General features: G+C 40.8%; 1 protein-coding gene across 2 annotated transcripts in view; it reads right to left on the bottom strand.

Annotated features, from left to right (window-relative positions):
• LOC113025520 (carboxyl-terminal PDZ ligand of neuronal nitric oxide synthase protein) overlaps nucleotides 1–21254 on the bottom strand; it is a 56500-nt gene extending 35246 nt beyond the window's left edge. For both annotated transcript variants that reach the window (XR_003272808.1, XM_026173362.1), the window contains exons 1-3: nucleotides 21180–21254; nucleotides 20033–20721; nucleotides 18275–18346 (exon numbers count right to left, since the gene is read on the bottom strand). Coding sequence is in view for 1 of the 2 variants with exons in the window: in XM_026173362.1 (XP_026029147.1) it covers nucleotides 18275–18346; nucleotides 20033–20137 (177 nt within the window). In the remaining variant the exon portion in view is untranslated. The remainder of the gene's footprint in view (nucleotides 1–18274; nucleotides 18347–20032; nucleotides 20722–21179) is intronic.
• Between the last annotated feature and the right edge of the window lie 1240 nt (nucleotides 21255–22494).

The raw sequence follows: 22494 nt of genomic DNA, 5'->3' as shown, positions 1-22494 counted from the left end.
CACTCAGGATCGATTTAGCCAGGGGTTTATATTACAATAAAGACGCCATCTAGGCCGGAGTGTTTCTGTTTAAAAAAGCACCAATGAAAACTGAAACCAAACTGTGTGTCTGAAATGGCAGGTGGAGCCACTGGGGCAACAGGGCATCATACAGAAAGGGGGTAAACGAAGGCATCTAGCTGATACAGGGATGCTGAGTGTGACTCTGTCCAAAGCAGTAGTCTGGCAAAGCAGCAGTCAGAGTAATAGGATTACTGGGATGAACGCTGTCAGATCACAAGCCATAAAATCCCCTTAGCACCCAGTGCAGGGGGGCAACCATCAGCGATCTACATCCATACTGTAACAGAGCTTGTACGGTACTATAGGCTGACTAATAAACACTTGTGTATGTAATATCTGACATCTGCTTTGAAAAAAATAAATAAATAAGCTGAGACCCAGAAGAAAAAATGTTTTGATATTTTTAGATTTTTTTGAATAAGGCTCTGATTTCCCCTTCTAGAAATCTGTGTGTTTACACACTACTTTGTATTTAATAATTAGTCATTTTTAGTCTCTGGCTCTCTTCCACTGTGTGTAGTTTTTCCTGTCTCCCCTCAACCCTTCATGGCTGCTGGCTGCCCGTCCCTGAGTCCTTCTTCCTGTTAAAAGGGAGTTTTTCCTTCCCACAGTTGAAAGTGCTTGCTCATATGGCGTGTTCTCTGTTATTGTCTGTACCTCACAATATAAAGCATCTTAAGAATAACTGATAACTGATTGTCAAAATAGCTGGTAAAACAGTTTTTTGTTAATCTGTTAAGCATTTCATTTCAAACCCTTCAACAGACTGGCAACCTGTTCAGGGTGGACCCCACCTCTCGCCCTATGGCAGCTGGGATAGACTCCAGACCCCCTGTGAACCTTAATTGGATAAACAGAAGAGAATGGATGGATGAATGGATACTAATCATTTCAGTAGTTGTTCTCTGTGTGCTGTCTCTTTGTTGGGCTAAAAACAAATCATCTTGGGTGTTGGGGAAACACTATGTGATGAACCATTTACTCGAACAATGCAAGGTTTGAGGTCAGTGCTTAATCACATGCTAACCCTGTTTTAGGGAGGCAAACATGGGCTGTGAATCAGGGTTGCCCACCATCTGTGCCTTACATGCAAACATCCCCCAAAAAGTCCCCTTGAGGAGGCTTTAAGAGAGTTCGAGAGCTTTCATGAAGCTCAGACGTGAGTAGCTTAAATCTATGACTGAGACAGCTTCTCATGCAGCCCACTACACCAGCAACAACATGTCTGACAACAGAAGGCAGTGCAAAGTGTGCCACCACATGGCATTGATTGATGACAGTCAGCTTAGTGCTGTCTGCAAATTTCATTCCAACCTGACTGCATCCTTCCACAAGACAGGGTTAACACTGTATGTAATAATATTTAAGTGAACTGTTTAAATCATTGTACGATTCCCACAATACCTGGAATGTAACTACAAACTCAAATGGCAGGGGTCGAGTGGAGTCACAGAGAAAGAGGAGACTGAATCTGGCCTGCATTCATTTCTTTAAATTAATCAGGTATCTTATTTGGTGTTTTCATTTCGCGGCCCTGAGTCTTTGAGGTCCTTCAGTAGTAATACACTGCAGAAGATTGGATGCAATCAAAGAGATCAAATACACCGAATGCCTTTTGTGCAGAATCAAAGGACTTAGTGGAGATGAGCAGTATGCAGTCTGATAACCAGGACTATTCCTGTACTGTCCTTTTCACTTATTACCCAGAAAGTCTACAGCGGACCCACGCTGCTCACACACATACACACTTGTTTGTCGTGTAAAAGAATATATTACCAATTTGGGGGATTTAACCGGTGGGGTTTAAACATGAAAAAGCCAGCAGTCATTAAAACCTCACAATCTGTGATGTATGATGGTGTTTAGAGCCCAGCTGTATTTATATATTAGCAAAAGGTTTTTTTTCTTCTTAGACACACAAAAATCTGAAAAAATTGCATATTACTAAGATAATGTGACAGTGCTAGGGCTGCTCAATTAATCGAATTTTAATCACGATTACGATCTGGGCTTTCAACGATCATTAAAAATGACTGAGCCGATTATTAGCCCCTCCCTCATTTATCCGCGACACCTTAAAGGCCGGTCCGTGAAAATATTGTCGGGCATAAACCGGTCCGTGGCGCAAAAAAGGTTGGAGACCGCTGATTAAGAGGACCCGAGGGAAGCTCGGAAAGCTAAGCAGAAGTTATTTGGAGAGTGACTGCCGTTGGTTGAAAAGAGAGTTTAAAAAAAACAAACTTCAATGGTGTTGCACACTATTTTATATTATTTTTTTAAAGTCATTGTTAACCCTTTAAAGCCGGTCAGAGCAGCACGCTCCGTTTTGCGTAACTATTGTTAAATCCCTGTAGAACCTGAACCGTATAAGCTAGCGCAATAATTTGTTTTGCATATGAAACCGGAGGAGTTGTACTTACATCTGATGCCATCAGCTTGTCCTCGGTCACGGTTTCGTTCCACATATAGCTTTGCAAAAATTGCATAAAAAGCGCTTGCAGGAACAAAAACATAATATTCCAGAAACACGCTTTGCCGTTCCTATCAGCTGTTCGTAACACTTCCCACAGTGAAATGATGCACATGCTGTTTTCTTTGCAAATTTGCATCATAGGATTGTTTTTTGTTTTTCCTGCAGTATATAAAAATTGCTGTATCTCCAAAATAAAACTATGAAGACACTCAAAATAAATTTCCTGTGGTGGGAAACTATTTTTTGCAACTTTATTGTATTTAAAGTTTTGAGGGATAAACCTCTTAAATTTCTCCAAGTAGAAATATATGTAAACAAAACAAAAGCGATTTTCAATTTTTTTTGTAGTTTATTGCACTTTTTTGCAATTTATGTAATTACTATGGACTTAATACATACATATTATTAAAATATGGGCTATAACAGTTGTATTGATGTATAGCAACTTGAAATGCTCCCACAAATGGCACTACAGCATGTAAAAAAATAATATAAGCTCTGGTGGACTTGGTTCTATAGTAGGTCTTAAAGGGTTAAATAAATATCGTCAAATAATCGTGATCTCAATTTCAGTGAAAATAATCGTGATTATCATTTTTGCCATAATCGAGTAGCCCTAGACAGTGCAGTTAAAAAATAATCTTGGGTGTTTTGCTGCAAAGCTAAATGCAGCAGCCTTGGCTCGACTCCAACCCCCTCTGGTGGACAAACTATGCAACTGTCATAAAATCGCTGAAGGGTGTTTCTCCCACGTCTTCACTTCTCTTCTTTATTTTTTTTTATCAGCATTATATATGCGAATATCAGTATATTGGCATATAACCAATATTTGCCAATATATCAGTCAGGCTCAGTCAGGAGCTACAAGTAACTAGCTTGCTTAGCATAAGCGCTGAGATAACTTGTTCAGAGACAAGAATTGAGATTTCCACACTGGCGCTCCATTCTACATTACTTAACCATACATTACCAGATTCAGAAGAACTACATTACTCTTACACTGATGAACTCAGTTGATTGCAAATAGCTCATATATCCAATTGCCAAGCTCTAATCTGGGGCAATATTAGTTTAGTTTAGCTCCTTAAAGAAGCAAGTCCCCTATGCAAAAAATAGGAAAAGAGAGCCAACATTCATAAAGTATTCATAAAGTATTCATAAATACCACATCTAGACATTTGTCAGTGAAATCCCCCAAAACAGAACAGACCCTCTACCGTTCTTGTGCATGAATGCATAAAAATGATTGGCTCTAATTGGCTCTTTGGGGGACGTGATGGAGCAACCACCATAAAGGAAAAATTGCACTTGTATCTGATCATGGTGCTAAATGAAGTAAATTACTGACTGATGGCCTTCTGGGTGAATTCATGTTTGTGCTAGTTTTTTAAAGACAATCAGTAACTGCAGACGCATTCCATATAAAGTTTATTGGGCTTAATGAGGCACTAGAAGTAAAGGATTTATTCTCTGGAGACAAGTTTCATGGCAATCTACTCATGGGATTTTTCAGTTTGGGCACAAGTGCTCCCCAATGGCTGCTGTGGGCATCTCATTAGATTTTCACAAATAGCTGGCTCTTCAACAGAGACACAGGTTGGTGATATGACTGACATTTGATATGACTGTGTCCAAAGTTCTTTTACAGATGGTCAGCAGAATGAAATTGCTTGCTGGTATAATGGAGTCAGGATCATTCTGGAAAGCTACAACATGTTCCTGCACTTGTCTGATGTACCTAATCTAGGTGATGGTGACAGGAAATAGAGACAAATAGACATGAAAAAAGAACAAGATCTAAGGAGCTTAGGCTTTATCAAAAGCCACCAAAGACAGGCAGAGAAAGTGAGAAACCAGACCAGTCAAAGATTACACAGAAATTCAGCTGGGATCAAATTATTCAAAGGAAGCACAAGAAAACATGAAAGAGTTCAGAGTTTAGGAAATTGAGATTCTGCTCCCAAAATAAGCTAAAGCCTCCAGTGCATATCATTATACAGCTTGTGGGCTGTCTCTTCCCTCATTATTCATTCAGTTCTTCTGCCCTGATGGCTTGATGCTTGTGAAGATAACAATGAAGGCAGCAAACAGTTTCTCCAACTTTCACTGCAGCAGTTTGTTACATAAAATCTGTAAAGGAAATCACAAAACATGAAAGCCTTGATGTTTTTGTCTTCAGTCAGTCCACTAAAAATACAACAGTTTTTATTTTATCTGTATTTTAACCTATACTGCTTATGCTGCAGGAACACGGTTCTTTGTAAGACAAAGATATTGTTAATAGACAAGTATGAGCCTGTATTGGCCAATCACAGAGTGGTATTAGCAGCTACTGTGGATAATACATGTTGACATGATAAACTGGATAAACTCACAGTTCACAAATGGTGAGATCATCCAGTAGACTGACTTAGACTATTGTTTAAAACACTCTCAGCACTGTATGTAATAGAGTATGCATCAAAGCTGGGCAGATTATGTTTATAATCAAGCTTTGTCTAGTTTGTGAACTGTTCAATGATCCAGTGACAACGACGTTTCTGTTTAAAAGAAAGAAGAGCTCTAGCTTCCCTACTAAACATCCGTTGGTGCCACAGACATCAAATTTAGGTGAGTTCACAAATTTGCGAGTAAAGGACAAACTAAACTGAACTCAATTTTATTTACATAGCGCCAAATCACAACAGCAGTCATGTCAAGCCGCTTTCTATTGTAAGGTAAATGTCCTACGATAACAAAGAGGAAACCCCAACAATCACATGACCTCCCTATGAGCAAGCACTTGGTGACAGTAGGAATGAAAAACTCCCTTTTAACAGGACGAAACCTGTAGCAAAACCAGCTGGAGGCTCAGGAAGGGGCAGCCATCTGCTGCGACCGATTGGAGGCGAGGGGAAAGAGAGAGGATAAAAGATGCACTGTCGAAGAGAGCAAGATAATTAATAATGTTAAAAAGGAACGTTGTGCTCACCTTATGCCAAACAAACGTCTTACTTGAAGTGAACATGTTTGGTGCTACAAAGTATTTGAACAATTTGATATATGTTTGCAACAACTTAACATATATATTATATGTTAGGTTGTGGCCTCAAAGATATCTATGTTAATACAAAATCTCCCACTGAACATCATTGGCTCTGCCAATGTGCGATACAGTAACTGGAGAATTATGCTAGATTGCTTTTAGTTTGATCGCATTCACTGGCTTGTGGGTGCCGTCAGAGGTACAAATGAGTGGGAACAATAAGTAATGTCAATCTGGCACCTTCAGTTATTAAGTTATTAAATCTGATTGGCAGTTTTATACATCATTTTATAACTTCTCTTGTGCTGCAGGCTGATTCTACCAGCTGATGCCAAGCATACATTCAAATCAGAAAGCAGTGGCACCACAACGTCTTGCCTGCACACACTCACATGCTTTATCCTCTTTACATCAATCCTGAGTACGTGGATCCAGATGTCAATAAAGCTACGTTCAGAACCTAGCTTGTTACACTTTTTCAATGGGCAGGTTATTTCAAACAGCTGAACAAATATCGCCATACACATAATATTACATTCACATGATTATTACATTTTCAAAGGTAAATAGTATTGCTCAGCAAGTGACATGATACTGGAAATTTATAGTTTTATCTAATATTAATGAATTGTTGTTTAAATAATAACAAACATAATATTTGTGTGTTATTCCAAGGCTACAATGGACAAAGGAGTGCATTTGCAATAAGGTGGTTAAGTTTAAGGCGTGGAATATCTTACAACTACTGGTTGCGGTGTCCATCATCAGTGTCAGGTTAGCTCAGAATTTATAGATTTCAATTTAAGATGATAACACTTTGTAGTGTAATGTGCAAATTCCACCTTTATACTAACTTTATACTGGCTAGGGTCTGGAAAGCAGTCGTGATAGCTCATGTAAGATCTGCTCATATATCCACAAAGAGCAGTAAGCCTCAGAGTCCCAGTATCACTGGTCAGGTGATCACAGCCTGTCCACAAAGAAGAAACATCTACTAGAGCTCATTATACCGTGGAGCAGCCGTGGTGGGTCATCTAGTCATTGGAAGGTTGCTATTTTAATCCCTAGCTCCGGTCTACATGTTTACATGTGAATTATCCTTGGGAAAGATGTTGAACCCTAAGTTTCCACCCATGTGAGTGTGTGAGTGAATGTTAGACAAACACAGAATAAAGTGCTTTGTGATTGGGTGAATGAGGCTAAAAACAAGGTGCCTTTTACTTCAATTAAACACTCGAATGTGCTTTCTATGTATCAGTCCATAATACACATAAATGTGGGACTGCCTTTTGAAAATGCACAGCTTTTAATTCAATTAGATTTGCATAACAGGTTTACATGCAACTTAAAACAAGGTATATATTAATTGCAAGTAGGGCAGGGCAATATGGCCAAAAATATTTATCACGATATACATATGAAAATTTGCAACAACGATATCACTGACGATATAACTGATGCAAGACAAAATACTTTACAACTCCACAACTTTATTAGTGCAAAAAAACCCATCAATGTATTTTCACTTAAAGCAGCTGTTTTTTATGTGCATCAAAGCTAAAAATTTAACAGTGCAAATGCAAATTCCTTGCTGACAGTTTAACCAAAAGGCATTTCCAGTGGAAATTGGTCGACATATCCTCAGCATAACCATGTATAATATCCACAAAACTTAAGAGGTTATACGCACACAATAAGGCAGTATTATGTTGAAGCACAGTACGTATCACTCTGCGAGGCTCCTGACTACGATAACTGTAATGCTCCGAAAATCCATCAAGCGGTGCGGCTTCGTAGTATTGTACTAAAAAATTTTTTGACAGATTTTTGAGCGTCGTGTACCACATAAAATCGATTCGAGGTCAGTAAGCACAGCCAGAATTCCTACATAAGGCACACCGGATTATAAGGGGCACTGTCAATTTTTCAGAAAATCAAAGGATTGATTTTAAGTGTGCCGTATTTCCTGCTTGCATGGTCTACCAAAAATTGTGCTTTGTTGTGTATCTGACGGACGAAAGCCAAACCAGTTCCACACCACTGAAGTTGCACCATTTTTACAAACCAATTCTGGTTCATCCTCTTCATTCAACGATCCGCTTTCGCCCTTCTCATTCTCCGTCGCCGCCGTGCTTTTTCCACCATGTGCATATGAAAACAAAGGCACTACGCATGCGCATTTTACCCATATTCTATCGCAATATTTCATTTTCTTATCATTGCCCAACATTATATCGAACGGTATGATATGGCCCAGCCCTAATTGCAAGCAAGTCCTATAAATCCATATAAATACAAGTTAAATATCACTGTCACAGACAAAGGTTAAAAGAGCTCAGCTTTGGGAAGGAAAGAGATGGTGACTAAGATGAGGTGAGATGAGATAAGGAAGGAAGGAAATAATTTATTGCTTGACTGACTGATGAGAACACTGAACCACATTCATGTCAGGAGGAGTGTTGGTTCACCTGAGTTGATGAGTTCAATTCAAACTGGAAATTAGCCATGCTTTAGCTGTGTCTCCAAATATGGAAATCATAAATTTGCTACATTAAAGGTATCAAGACATCCCAAGTAAGCAGTAGGAAGCTGTTAAAGGAGCAAGAGTAATGTGTAACTAACTGATGGAGGTACGTTTGCATCAACCTGAGCTTAATCCTTAACTGCTTTGTGCATATTTGAACCACGGCACATCTGAGACAGGAGAGGAATGATGAGAGGGAGAGTAATACGGTAGTAAAACAAAAAGAAGATCAGGGTCTTGGGGAGCTGAATTGGGGGAATGGAAGATTGAGACCTTCAGGCTTTATATGTAGCACTTTGGAAGAAGATGAGAGAAGTGAAATGAATGTGCAGGCGCGCACACCCACACAAACGCACACGCGACTCCAAATCACATTTAGAAGTAGGGCAGCCTATCCTGCCAGCTCGAAAGCCTGCAGCACTTTCCTCAATCATTATCCAACAAACGATACTAAAGTACGATAGGCCCAGTTTTATCTGCCTACTCATGCTAAGGAAGAATGCCCCCAGGCAGAGAAGCACAACTTCCAAAGATGGCACGTATATTTTAAGTAATATGACAAACGGACACGTGGTCAAATAGACTTTTTTGTTGCGATTATGAAAAAAAGACTTTTAACCTTGTGTGTCTTTAAAAACTGCCGGCACATTATAGAAAACAGAGTGCTAATCTGAATACAGGGAGTGCAGAATTATTAGGCAAATGAGTATTTTGTCCACATCATCCTCTTCATGCATGTTGTCTTACTCCAAGCTATATAGGCTCGAAAGCCTACTACCAATTAAGCATATTAGGTGATGTGCATCTCTGTAATGAGAAGGGGTGTGGTCTAATGACATCAACACCCTATATCAGGTGCATAATTATTAGGCAACGTCCTTTCCTTTGGCAAAATGGGTCAAAAGAAGGACTTGACAGGCTCAGAAAAGTCAAAAACAGTGAGATATCTTGCAGAGGGATGCAGCAGTCTCAAAATTGCAAAGCTTCTGAAGCGTGATCATCGAACAATCAAGCGTTTCATTCAAAATAGTCAACAGGGTCGCAAGAAGCGTGTGGAAAAACCAAGGCGCAAAATAACTGCCCATGAACTGAGAAAAGTCAAGCGTGCAGCTGCCAAGATGCCACTTGCCACCAGTTTGGCCATATTTCAGAGCTGCAACATCACTGGAGTGCCCAAAAGCACAAGGTGTGCAATACTCAGAGACATGGCCAACGTAAGAAAGGCTGAAAGACGACCACCACTGAACAAGACACACAAGCTGAAACGTCAAGACTGGGCCAAGAAATATCTCAAGACTGGTTTTTCTAAGGTTTTATGGACTGATGAAATGAGAGTGAGTCTTGATGGGCCAGACGGATGGGCCCGTGGCTGGATTGGTAAAGGGCAGAGAGCTCCAGTCCGACTCAGACGCCAGCAAGGTGGAGGTGGAGTACTGGTTTGGGCTGGTATCATCAAAGATGAGCTTGTGGGGCCTTTTCGGGTTGAGGATGGAGTCAAGCTCAACTCCCAGTCCTACTGCCAGTTTCTGGAAGACACCTTTTTCAAGCAGTGGTACAGGAAGAAGTCTGCATCCTTCAAGAAAAACATGATTTTCATGCAGGACAATGCTCCATCACACGCGTCCAAGTACTCCACAGCGTGGCTGGCAAGAAAGGGTATAAAAGAAGAAAAACTAATGACATGGCCACCTTGTTCACCTGATCTGAACCCCATTGAGAACCTGCGGTCCATCATCAAATGTGAGATTTACAAGGAGGGGAAAAAAATATTTGTGAATGTGGAGATGTTATATTGGTTTCACTGGTAAAAATAAATAATTGAAATGGGTATATATTTGTTTTTTGTTAAGTTGCCTAATAATTATGCACAGTAATAGTCACCTGCACACACAGATATCCCCCTAAAATAGCTAAAACTAAAAACAAACTAAAAACTACTTCCACAAACATTCAGCTTTGATATTAATGAGTTTTTTGGGTTCATTGAGAACATGGTTGTTGTTCAATAATAAAATTATTCCTCAAAAATACAACTTGCCTACTAATTCTGCACTCCCTGTATAGAAAACAGCACATTCACAGTTTCTTCTACAATGTTTCTGACTCATCTTTAAAAACATTCATTACACACTTCTCAGTCTTAACTGTACTCTCCTCCACATCGAAGATGAAAAACAGGTTTGTGGGATGCTTATTAGTTTGTTAAATAAGACTGAAATAACACATTTACATGAATATTTAAACTCTTGGCAATGCCACAAGTTAGACTGGCACATCCTGCTTCTCTCAATGCTCCTTTAAATCATTTGACAACTTAACTGTAGTTGAGTTTTGCCTTATTTAAACTTTTGTGGACATAATTGGAAAATACGCCATAAAATTGAATTCCTACAGCACTGAATTAGCATATTGTTCCTGCTAAAAACTGTTGTTTGCCTAGTGAAGACTGGGATGGAAATCCAATTGAGATACTTTGGCATGACCTTAAGCAGGCCATTCATCCTTAAAAATACTCAAATGTGGCTGAATTAAAGCAATTCTGTGAAAAAGAGTGGGCCAAACTTTCTCTACAGAGTTGTGAAAGACTCATTGCCAGTCATCCCAAAGACTTGATTGCAGTCCTTGCTGCCAAGGGTGAGACAACCAGTTGTTAGGTTTTGGGGACAATTACTTTATCATACAGGGCCAGGTAGGTTTGAATAGCCTTTTTGCCTTAATAAATCTAATATTAAAATACGTTTGATGATCTAAATGTAAGTGTGACACAGGGGCACAGCACTGTACAAAGTATTTAAACTGAGCTCAACCTTAAACAGCAACAGCAGTCACCACATGTCACTGAACCATGCTACTGCAGGTAACCATTTTTTCATTATGAAAAAAATACAATTTTAAAAAGTCAGTGAAGAACAAGACAAATGTTACGAACCTGTACCTGTCAGATGGTGTTCATCCCCGTTTCTCCTTGGAGAGTTGCACATACGCAGACTGGCTGTTCTGTCTATCTCAGCACAATGAGTGTTTTAGCAGAGGGGGTAATTTGGTCATTTGTACTGTCCTATCCACCTAGAACTGGTGTCTTTTCTGGCAGGAACCTGGCATATGTGTTCCAACAATACACAGAAGCATATCCACTTGCTGGTTCGTTGACTTTAGTTGTGTTTGTACTCGAGATTAGCTACGGCAGGCTTTGTGGCAGCATTAACAGTGGAAATAGGCAGGCTACAGGACCGCTCAGGTTCTGGCTATACACTTTCAGAGACCATACCACCGTAATGTAAATCATTTTATATCTAAAAACACACTCCAAATGAGTTTAACTGGTTAATATAATAAAACCTGAACTGTGTGCTGAGGTACAGAGTCTAATGGACATTGAATGCCTATGGAAAACTGTGCTTTCAGGCTGTGCAGCAGGATTGAGTTCATGGTTTTAGAAATGTCTTTTCCGTTGCTTCGGGTGAGTGTAGGGACATCAGAGTATATAAGACTTGACTAATTGTGGCGCTGAAAGAAAGCATAGCCTTAGGGATGATGATGAAAGGAGAAGCTTGTGTGTCTGTGCATGTGAAGCTGGTACTGGAGACAGGGACCACTTACTAGCCGTCTGTCCAACCATGTGAAGAAAGACTTGCTGTCCCTTTAGGATATTTATCTACCCCACACACCAGGAATATACACCACACTATCAGACAAAATCAAATATTACATAATAGCTAGTGCTCACTTGTGTTGCATATTTTGAATGTGGAATAAAGTTTCCGTGAATTAATTTCCAGTGAACGTTACAGTGAAGCTGCTCTCATGAGCACTTCAAACTGTTGAATTTTTACTACAAAATCAACCGAATTCCACTGAATTATACAATCGGTGGATTTTGTGAGGAGACAAAGCAAATCTGGATGAATGCTTCACATCAGGGTCAGCTTTGGTTCATTCTGAATGATGGTTACATATGACGAGGATCAAAGGTACAAATAACCTTCAGAATAAAAAGGTTTGATTGTGACAATTTAGAAACAAATTAGTCTCTCTCCTCTGCTCCACATTCTGCCTTGTTTCTCAGCATCCTAAAATTCTGCTATTAGTTTTTGCAAACTGCAGTACTGAATACAACTTTTACAAAGGATAAAGACAACTTGTCACATCAAAATAACCAGATGCTGCAGAAAAGAATAGCATTCATCCTGTCAGTTTGAGTATATTTAAAAATTTTGTTGGAATGTGTTCATTTGATTGATTTAAAATATATTTAGTAGCACGTGTAATACTAAGAACTGTGGCATTACAAAGGTATCGGTACTAGACTAATTGCACAGTGACTCAAGCTTGGCGACATCAACTTTACAAAATATAGATTTTCTATAGCTAAAATTCTTCTGTGCCACTTTTTAGTGTTACCAGGCTCAAACGCAGCAGGTCACAAATTGTAACTTTTTTACTGTTAATCAAGAAGACGGTACCACTGTTCACCCCGGGTAAACAAAAGATGAGTGCACCCTTTCAAAGCTGAGATCACGTCTAATCCACTACACATATAGGTCACCGACTATGCTCTTGTACATCTGCCATTAAGCTAGCATGAATACAAAGTAAAAAAAAGACAATAACCTCTCATTATTGTCCATGCCTCTCTGGAAACAGAGTATCCCCCCCATTCACACGTGGTGACCAATCACCCCCACTTTGCTGTAGATCTACAACTGCCTGGAATTAAGCTGTGCTTTCATTTCTCCCCCGGCTTTCTGGGACATGCAGGGTGTGTAACTGTTTTGCAAAACTGTAACTCAGGAACTGTTCATGTTGAGTCCTGACTGCAGTTCAGTCATACCTGGCCATGTTATGTGATTATCTGAAGTGTTTTAATCTAACTTTGAGTCTACAAGAGGCTTTGAGCGAAATGCCTCATTTATGAACGTCACACTCATTCACAAGTGCTATGACTAAGTGGTATGTTTAGGAGCCTTCAGGCACGGGAAAACAGTTGTTAGGGCTAGTTGCCAAAATTTGACCTTTAAGAATTAATGGACGATGGAAACAGACTGGAAGGAAATGAATACTAATATTTCAGTCATTCTCTAAATGATTTGTGCCACTGCCAAATAAGTTGACCAGTATCACAGTGATGCAGTATGTTGTATGACAACTGAGTGAATGAACAAGAAGAATTAAAGAAGATGGTTAAAAACAAACGCACATGCTTTCGACTGCAGATTCCTTCAATTTGTCTGGTGACTTGATGGTTTTTGACATAGACTGTATATAAAAGATAGCCAGATCTCCTGGTTCTGGTGTGTTGAAGTATCAGTGTCTTCAAAGGGCTCCAAAGAAATCATTTGAGCGAAGCTGATAGTTGACAAATACTAGCTAGCTTTTTCTTGCTATCATACAAAATATCACAAATTCTAGAACAAATGCTAATTCATCCTAGATAACTTTCGCCACCGTCCTTTTGTGCATTCAACTGCAGATCAGTTTATATTGCTTGTTATAATATTGTCTTGGAAATGTTTCAAAAAGGTACAATACACACACAAAAAAAACTTGTAGACTTCCAGTTAAATGGCTCAGACTTGTGCAGGTGTAGCATAGACAGATCTCAGTTAGTGCCCATGGACCTGCAGTATCTATGTTAAGCACATGCTTTTGTTATGAAGGTGTAAATGAGCTGAATGGAAGTCTGTAGGATTTGAGTCATATTTGAAACCAGCCTCACGTGGTGTTTAGAGGTACTGCGGTTTTTGGGGTGTCCTTTTGTTAAACCCTGAAGTTGCAGCTTGATAATTGTTGACAAAATCCTGGGCTGCTGGGAGAAACTGGAAGAAGTAATGACAGTACTACACACCAATATTTACTTATTCAACAATCAGCTACTGTCATGTCAAAAACCAAAACAAAACAGTTGTTCTACCTACAGTCGGAGTTATGTCTGACTATAAAATAGGCATGATAAACAAAACTCAACAAAGTAAAACTAACTCATGTAAAAAGTTCTGCTGTACCCCGTGACAGGTTCATCCCCCTCGACAGCCCAATATCTGCATCTGACACAATCATGACAGTTCTGCAAGCTCTCAGAAGACTAACAGAATCAGCGAAGCCAAACTAAAACAGCAGGAACGTGGAAAAAAAAAAGTATCCTTCCTTCTCGCATGGCAGACAGGGGCTCTTCTCATGAGATGATCCAGACAGACGCAGAGACAAATGCAGAAAGAAAGAAAGGATGTAAAAACCTGACTGTTGGCGGTCTGGGAAAGGAAGATGCATCCTGAAAGACACGTGCGGGAGGCTTAAAATCCCATTAGGGCCGATCAAAATTCAAAGAGAAGCATGCGTAGCCTGCCCTCAGCCTAAAATCTATTCCTGTCAGCACTGAGTAGATAGCCAGAGATGGGCTAAATCGAGGCAGTCTATTTTGGTAGGGGAAGAGTGAGGGTATGGAAAGAAAACAGCAGTGGAGAGGGGGGTGAGGCGGGTCGGGGGAAAATGAGAGAGAATAGCCTCAAACTTGTTTTTCTTTGTAGAGAGTCTGTGGCCTCCTGTAAATAGCACACGTTTGTCTCCCAAAGAAATTCCATTACATACACACGCCCTTTTTCTGAGGCAGTGAGCCGTGGAAGACCGCAAATCTTTCCGTGTGGATGCAGCAACACCAGCCTTTGTTATTCTGCCTCGTTAATCGATTGTGGAGGTTGTTAGAATACAAGAGGTCTCACTATTATAGAGCACTCAACCTCACACACACACAGACTCGCAAACTTTCTATGTCACTGGTCACACTGAATGAAGCAAATTCAGACAAAACCAACACAGTATGACCAGTCAGCCATAATGGGAGGACGTCTAACAAAAAAAGCGACTCTGAAAAGATCCACAGGATACAAAATTGTGTCTATTCACTTTCTCTCCGTGGGAATGGCAGGTGTGTGAAAAAACAAGAAAAAAAAAAACACCCAAAAACTAGCACGACTCCTGCGTTCTGTCAAACCCAGATCCACTGTTTATACAAAGATGATGGTCTGTGCTGTCTGCCCTTCCTCTCTCCCTTCTCATGTTTGCGCCTGCTTTCTCACATCCACTGAGACCAAAGAGATTAGCCGAGGGATATGAAACGACTACGGCTCTGCCAGCTACCGCACAACCCTGCTAGATTCCAGGACTTCCTTCTCCCAAGTCTTTCTCCCGCTGCCATCAGTTTATTCCTCACTCTCTTTAATCATGCTTCGCACCGCGGAGTCTCTGCTCAGTGCCTCAGCCAAACGGTCGCGCATTAAATCAAAGACGAGCCTCTTTGCTTTTGTAAAAAAGGATGAAGTGAAAATAAGGAAGGCTACTCAAAATACATCTATACAACGCTAATTACATTTCACTTGGAAAACAGACCTAAAACATAAACTCCAGGAGTATTTGGCACATCTGTGTTGACTTTATTCTTTTAGGTTGCTGTTTAGTTTTTGCTGACAAAATCTACATAAAGGAAACAAGTTTGATTAAAAATGGTAGCTTTCTCTAGAAGGTCTGGTGAGTAGGCAACCATGTGTACGTCACACAACTCGGTTCCTCTACAACTGTTGTGGATGCTGGAATAGCTTAGAGCCCGACTGATATATCTTTAGGGCTGATATATTGGCCGATATTAGCTATTTGGCAATATATCAGTATTGGCATCTATAACAGCCGTTGCATGCAAATTTCTAAAGTTAAGAAGTGGTGATGTTGCATAGTTTCTCCACTGCTGGCAACATAGCAGCTGGGCAGTTTAAACAGATAATCCATGTCTTGTGACAATAAAGCAAGATTATTTTTAAACTGCATTCTTATATTGTCCTAAGTATTTCTTCTTCAGTCACCTTTCTCACTCACTGTGTGTTAATAGACCTTTCTGCACTGAATCATATTTGTTATTAATCTCTGGCTCTCTTCCACAGCATACCTTTTATCCTGGTTTCCTTCTCTCAGCCCAACGGGTCGCGGCAAATGGCCCCGCCCCTCCCTGAGCCTGGTTCTGCTTGAGGCTTCTTCCTGTTAAAAGGGAGTTTTTCCTTCCCACTGTCGCCAAGGTGCTTGCTCATAGAGGGTCATATGATTGTTGGGTTTTTCCATATGTATGATTACTACCTTACAATATAAAGCATGTTGAGGCAACTGTTGTTGTGATTTGGCGCTGTATAAATAAAACTGAATTGAATTGAATTAACAAGGCCTCAAAAATAACTACACATAACAAATTCTAGAGAAATGTTTATGCTTCACGAGTCTAAAAGAAAAAATATTGGCCCATATTTTGGAACAAATATGTGTATCAGTCTTAAGTGTGTTTTACGGCTGAATGGGGCTAGTGCAAAGACAACCTCGTGGACAGCCTGTCTACCTGCAGAGAGTGTTTGTTGTCAGATGGAGGCGGCATCAAAACTATGTTTGACGATTGGTCTGTGGGTGATTCCGGCTTGTTCTATGGTTGTTCTGTCAACCATCTGCAGAGAAGAGCGAAGTTCTAAAAGAGCTGAAGTGGGACTGTTCTATAAAATGGATTTTTGATCTTTGATTACTTTTTTTTCTATGCAATGAATTGAAATAAGTGCAAAAGAATAATAATCAGGTAAATAGGGTGGTACAGTGGTAACGTGGTGAGCACTGTTGCCTCACACTATGAGGGTCCCATGTTCAGCTGGGCACTCTCTATGGGGAGTTTACATGCTTTCCCTGTGCCTGGGTACACTTCCATGCATGTTGATGCATGTAGTTGTGAACACATGAAAAAATCTATAAAAATGATACCAAATTGTTTGACAGCCACACTATCATATTTACAGTCATCAGGAGACTATTTGACACAAATCAGAGCTTTAATAATTTCCTATTACGTCATATTTTTTTTAAATACACTAATAGTTGCAGCTTTAGCAGCTTTCTTTGGCTCTGAAAGGAAGTGAATATACAGATATGTACAACCCCAACATGTATGCATCCGAATGAGAGCGCACTCTTAGACATGAACATGAATAATCACTAATGACAAATTGTGTATTTTTATATGGGAGCTTCATAAATACATAGTAAACAGATCTCACTGTGTTGCAAGTGTTGTACATTTTTGAAATGTACAAGATGATCTTTTTCTTGTAGCAACCAGCAGCATCTTCCTTCCTTGTCTGTACCTGCAGCCTGTGCTGTATCACCCTTATGATCATGTTTACTCTACACCTTTATTGATTTACAGGTTTGCTGGAATTGTGGTAAATTTAGAGGTGTGTTATCGTCACCCCCCAACAGCTTTCACAGGTTTATAGAGCAACCCTGCTTTTTTCCAGATGTAGGGTTGCATTATGTTTATACAAATGCGGTTGTACAAATGTTTATACAAATTTGAAGTTCACACTATTGCAGTGTTTTAAATTTACCCGAAAAGGGTAAAACATAGAACCCCCAAGAGATGCTTGCATGAGTGTCCTTAAATCTTGTGCATTTTTCAGGGGGGTAAATACACATTATGACTTTTTAGTAGCTCACACACACTCGGCTAAAGCTAAGAGCTTTGTCATGTTTGAACCAAGCACATCTAGTGAGTCACACTTAGATCACAGGACCAGCCTGGCTGTCTGATTTCGCTTTGTGTTAGCTTCCTGATGAAACCGCCGGCCTTCTGGGGCAAAGATGATAGTAACAATGATATGATTTTATAGCTAGGAGGGGGGCGGAGAGGGGGGGGGGGTCATCATCTTATACTATAAAGCTGATTTGAGGAAAAAAAACCAAAAACTATCCGCTCAACAGAATGCAAAAATCAAAAGACACAGGCTGAGTTTGTTCAAAGGCAGTCACAACATGTATGTATACGCTTCCTCCCCATTTTTCAAAGAGGCAAAGAGACACAGCAAAGAGAGCCACACAATCCACCTCAGCCCTTTTACTTTTTCATCCTTGCATTGTTTTCCCACGTCAGAAGCCGTGACACGCTGTCCAGGCACCACATGCGTCACTGCCTCCTCGGAACAAATACCTTCTGACAACAGCATGCTCTTTTTTTTTCTACTGTGTGTGCGATTCTCCTATTATTGTAAAGGTAGTTTCTGTCCTCCATCAAGGCCCACTCACCGCTGGACTCACACACTGATGAGTGTGTGAGTCTGTGTGTGTGTGTCTTTGCTTCCAGGCTTAAACATAGGATGACACTGTCTTTGGCTCTTACCCTGATTCTCCTCATGGCTGCCACGATCTCCATCCGACTGTTGGGCCTGGGCACGTCAAGACTACCCACGTACTGCAATAAACACGCAAACACACATACACAAAGCATCAGCGTCAGGTATTGTCCCATGGAAAACAGCTGCACAATTAATATTCCTTAGCCACAAACTGAGATCAGTGTATCCAATCCCTCGTGCTTCTACTCCCAAAGCCATTCTGCCTTCACAAGATTAAATGTGCAATTTCTTTTTCCATTTTCATCCTTGGAAGATAAACAGCCTCCCGAAGACAAGTAGGGGGGGGGGGGGGGGGGGGTGTTATCAAACGGCACCAAAATTAGGGATCACTTAGACTGTTCACTTCAATAAAAGAAAAAAGCCGTCTTCACCGAGCCTCCAACATGTGGTACTGCTCGCCCCAGATCAGCTAACACAGCCAATCACAGATTTTCTTTGCAAAGTGTCAAACAGGGTGTCTCTAAGACAAAATGTGTTTAATGTATGACAAAAAAAAACCCAAACAAAGCAAAGCTATGCCTTTTTAATGAGCTCTTTGTGGCTTGCATATATTTGAATACGCGCCTGTGTAATTAAGGGGCTCTGGGGACAATGACGCCTTTGATGTCTCTATCATTTTACAGTAAACTGTCTGAGAGCTTCAGCAACACTGGCCTTAATTTATTGCTTACTTGGTAAATAGGATTTTCCTTTTTTTAAATTTAATAACTCATTGTCTTGTGTACATTCTGCAGCTCATGGTGTTTGAATTTAGAAATGCATCATGCATATTTTTCTTTTTGTTTGTTTGTTTGGTTTTTGTTTGGGGGGGGGGATTCATCTTTTATATTTTACTGTTTTTATCTGACTGAAAAGTGTTGTATATTCACAGTAAATATCAGGTTTGTGCTGAGGAGTTATGGGACACTCAGCGAAAGAAAGGAACAGTGACATCACCCTGCTGCTGAGCAGGCCCAGTGAGATACAAGATACAAGCACCCATGTGAATGAACTTTGGACCAGAAACACTCCCTTTTTTTTAACCCTTTCGGTTTGCTGATCAAACGGAACAACAAACAGACTCAGAATACAGTTAAAGACGCATGTGCCTATGACTCACACAGCGATTGGTCCATCAATATGACTTTGTGCAAAGTGCCAGATATTTGCTATTTTCAGCTTCTTTTCCTGTTTCACATAAACGGAAACCGAAACTTTTGAAGTCCTGCACTGTTAATCTGACAAAAACAGCGGGATCTAACATCACTTCCACATCTAAGAAAACAGATTTTGTTTTAATTATCTGTTCGCATCTATTGCAAACCATTACTGCTATTATTGGAAATAATCTTAAAAAAAAAAAAAAAAGCAACCAATGATGAAAGCAATCACGAGCTGCATCTCCACTATAAAAGCAATCATTAAAGCTGAATACTGTCTGGTTTCTTCGCGATCACCTTAATAATTCAGCAAGTTGGGAAAAGCTCCCAAATGCACTCAAAGCATCAAAAATGATCATCTATCTTTATCGGCTTTTAGACGATTGAGTCATCCCACATCTGCTCCGAGTCCCGTCTTTAACATTTTAGACTTTAGATGTATGCGTGCACTAATAAATGTGTGAGGTTGAGGACCTGCAGGCAAAGCTACCATGTGTTCAAACTTCAGCCCAGTGCACCTGCCGCTCCAGCAGCACACAGCAGGCTCATGTAACTCTGAAAACACTGCATATTAAGGAGGTTCGGGCTCTCTCCGGACTTCACCTTTGCTTGGAAATATATCCCGTGCTGGTAAGCTTCCTCGTTGTGGAGCGGCACCCTCGAGTCCGCCACATCATCCACCAGGTTGTACCTGTTCCTGGTGGGCATCGCGGCTTTCCTGACCTCCTCTCCCGGCACAGTAAACACGGTTCAACCGCTAAACAAACCGGGCTGGAAGCGCTACAGTCCCCATGTGTGCGCACGGCCCGGCTCCAAGAGCGAATTCCCGGCGGAAACGCGGTCCATCGTACCCGCTCCGAGCGTCAACAAGGTCCCGGGTCCTCAAGAAGGACAAAACTGCGCGCCTCTTTTTTTTTCCTGATACAAAACACCGAAAAGACACTTGAGCGAATTCTTCTACACGCAGTAAGCCTCTGACATACAGGAAAACAACACGGATGTCTGTTTCCCACCGGGGAAATCCAACGCTGTTTCGCTCTGCAGGTGATGTTGCCTGCTGGCTGTGCTTTTTTCCCCCTTTTTTTGAATCCCGTCCTGTTGGTGGGAACGCCGCTCTCTCTCTCTCTCTCTCTCTCTCTCTCTCTCTCCACAAAGCACAAAGCAGGTCCCTCACTGGAGTGAAGTCCCCAAGCATGACGCAACCCAGGAGCTGGGAGGAAGGCCGACGACTAAGTTGGTCCTCCCCTGGGGACATGAACCTTAGAAACCTTTGGAAACCGAAGGTGGGTCTGCTGTGGAAATAAAACTGTAATTAGCTGCTAATCACATCTGGATCACATTTACTCACATTTACATTTTGATCTTAAGTGGGTCGAACCAGCGAGACTGCACGTTCTGTCAGTGTGAAGAAGTTCAATTATGCGTTTAATGCCAGAGATATCTTAAGGGGGGGAAAGGTGAGATTTCATCTGTATTTCTCAGTTCTTCTACACCCGCTTCTCAGCGGTCATTGAATTTGACTGATAATATTCGCAGCAGGTGTCTTCTACATGATAAAGAAATGCTAATGTAATAAATGAAAAAAATCTTCGCAGTCTTCGCGAGTCTTCGCAACTAAATTTCAAGGAACTTACTGTGGACTCTTTTTTAAAATAAACGAAATTTCTATTGTAAACATTTTAAAAACCCATGTCTATTTATTGCTTATTTACTCTGGTGTAGTATGGATGGCTTGGCTTGTAAAACTTACCTAAAAGTCCAAAACGTGTGCCCTCCTTCACACTTTCCAAAATCATCCAGTGGGCCAGATTTCAGTCTTTGCTGAGCAGATTTTGGTCCCTGGGCCTTATGTTTGACACACTTGATGTAGGCTATATGTAGCCAAGTGAACTAATACTACGCATGGAAAGGGTTTAAAAAGAGGGAATTGTGTTTTTGACTGGTTGCCTGTCTACCGGAGGTCTGTTGTAGGGTTGTCATGGTGATGACTAGACCTCGCGTTTTGGGGGTATACTGTCCCTTTAAGAGCCGCCGTAAGCCAGAGCACGCATGCACTCAAGTTTGTGTCACACTGAGCGCTGTGAGCGGGAGCACTGGAGAGTTAGAGACTGCAAAAGATTCTGTGGCTAGCTACACACGAGGTAAATGTGCTAAAAAGTGTAGCATACTGCAAAATATTGTCACCAGTGTTGTAGTAGACTGTAATTAGCTAAGTTTCTTTAGCAGTGACTCCATGTTTGTGACCATTTCTGTACAGTTCTTAACGCGCGACGGGTGCATGTTTAATGGTCACGTGCTGTGAAAGGGACTGAAGAGCGGGTTGGCGTGAGTAGTTACAGTGTCCTAACAGATTTCAAAGTTGTTAAGTTTATACTTTTACTCACTTTGCATAACTCTGTATGTTTCTGTTTGATTCAGAGGGGAGATCACTTGCTGTGTGATTCCTGCGTGTGTACTTGTCCTAGCACAGTAGCTGTGTGGAGAAACCGAAGTGAGTTCATGATGTTCTCCCATAGAAATGTATGTTTAAAAGAGAGTTTACAGTGCACTTTATTGCCAGTTGACCTGCGAAGTTGTGGGATGTAAACAATGTGTTTATTTGTTTTGTTTTCTCTTTTTTTGTTGTATTTGTTTCTTGACAGGTCACTACTGTTGTCTATACTGTTTGGATTTAACATGTACATATGATAGTTACTGTTGTCTCAGACCCTGAAAGGCAGTTTAGGCTGAGCCAGTGGAATAGTTAAATTTTGCCGTTTCACTCAAAACTACAGAATTAAAACTGTGCTCCTCCGAGTACAGTCGGAGAATAAAAAAGCCCACAAAAGAGTATTTCCTGTGTCCTGTCTCATTCCCCATGACCGGGCCACATAGTTTGGTGTCAGAAGTGGGATTCTCAGGTTAGTTTTGAGTTTCAGTATAGAGAGACACAGTGAGTGGGGCTTTATAGACAACAGTAGTGGCTTAGAAGATCCCAGTCCTTCCCAGAGGGCGGCAATCGCAGTGTGGACGTCCTGAGGTGGTTCGGTGCAGTGGCAGTTGGTACAACAGGAGCCTGCTTCAGC

This window comes from Astatotilapia calliptera, chromosome 7 (genome assembly GCF_900246225.1).
Source record: "Astatotilapia calliptera chromosome 7, fAstCal1.2, whole genome shotgun sequence".
NCBI lineage: Eukaryota > Metazoa > Chordata > Actinopteri > Cichliformes > Cichlidae > Astatotilapia > Astatotilapia calliptera.
The sequence above is the reverse complement of the archived record's forward strand: the minus strand, read 5'-3'. Positions and strand labels throughout refer to the sequence as shown.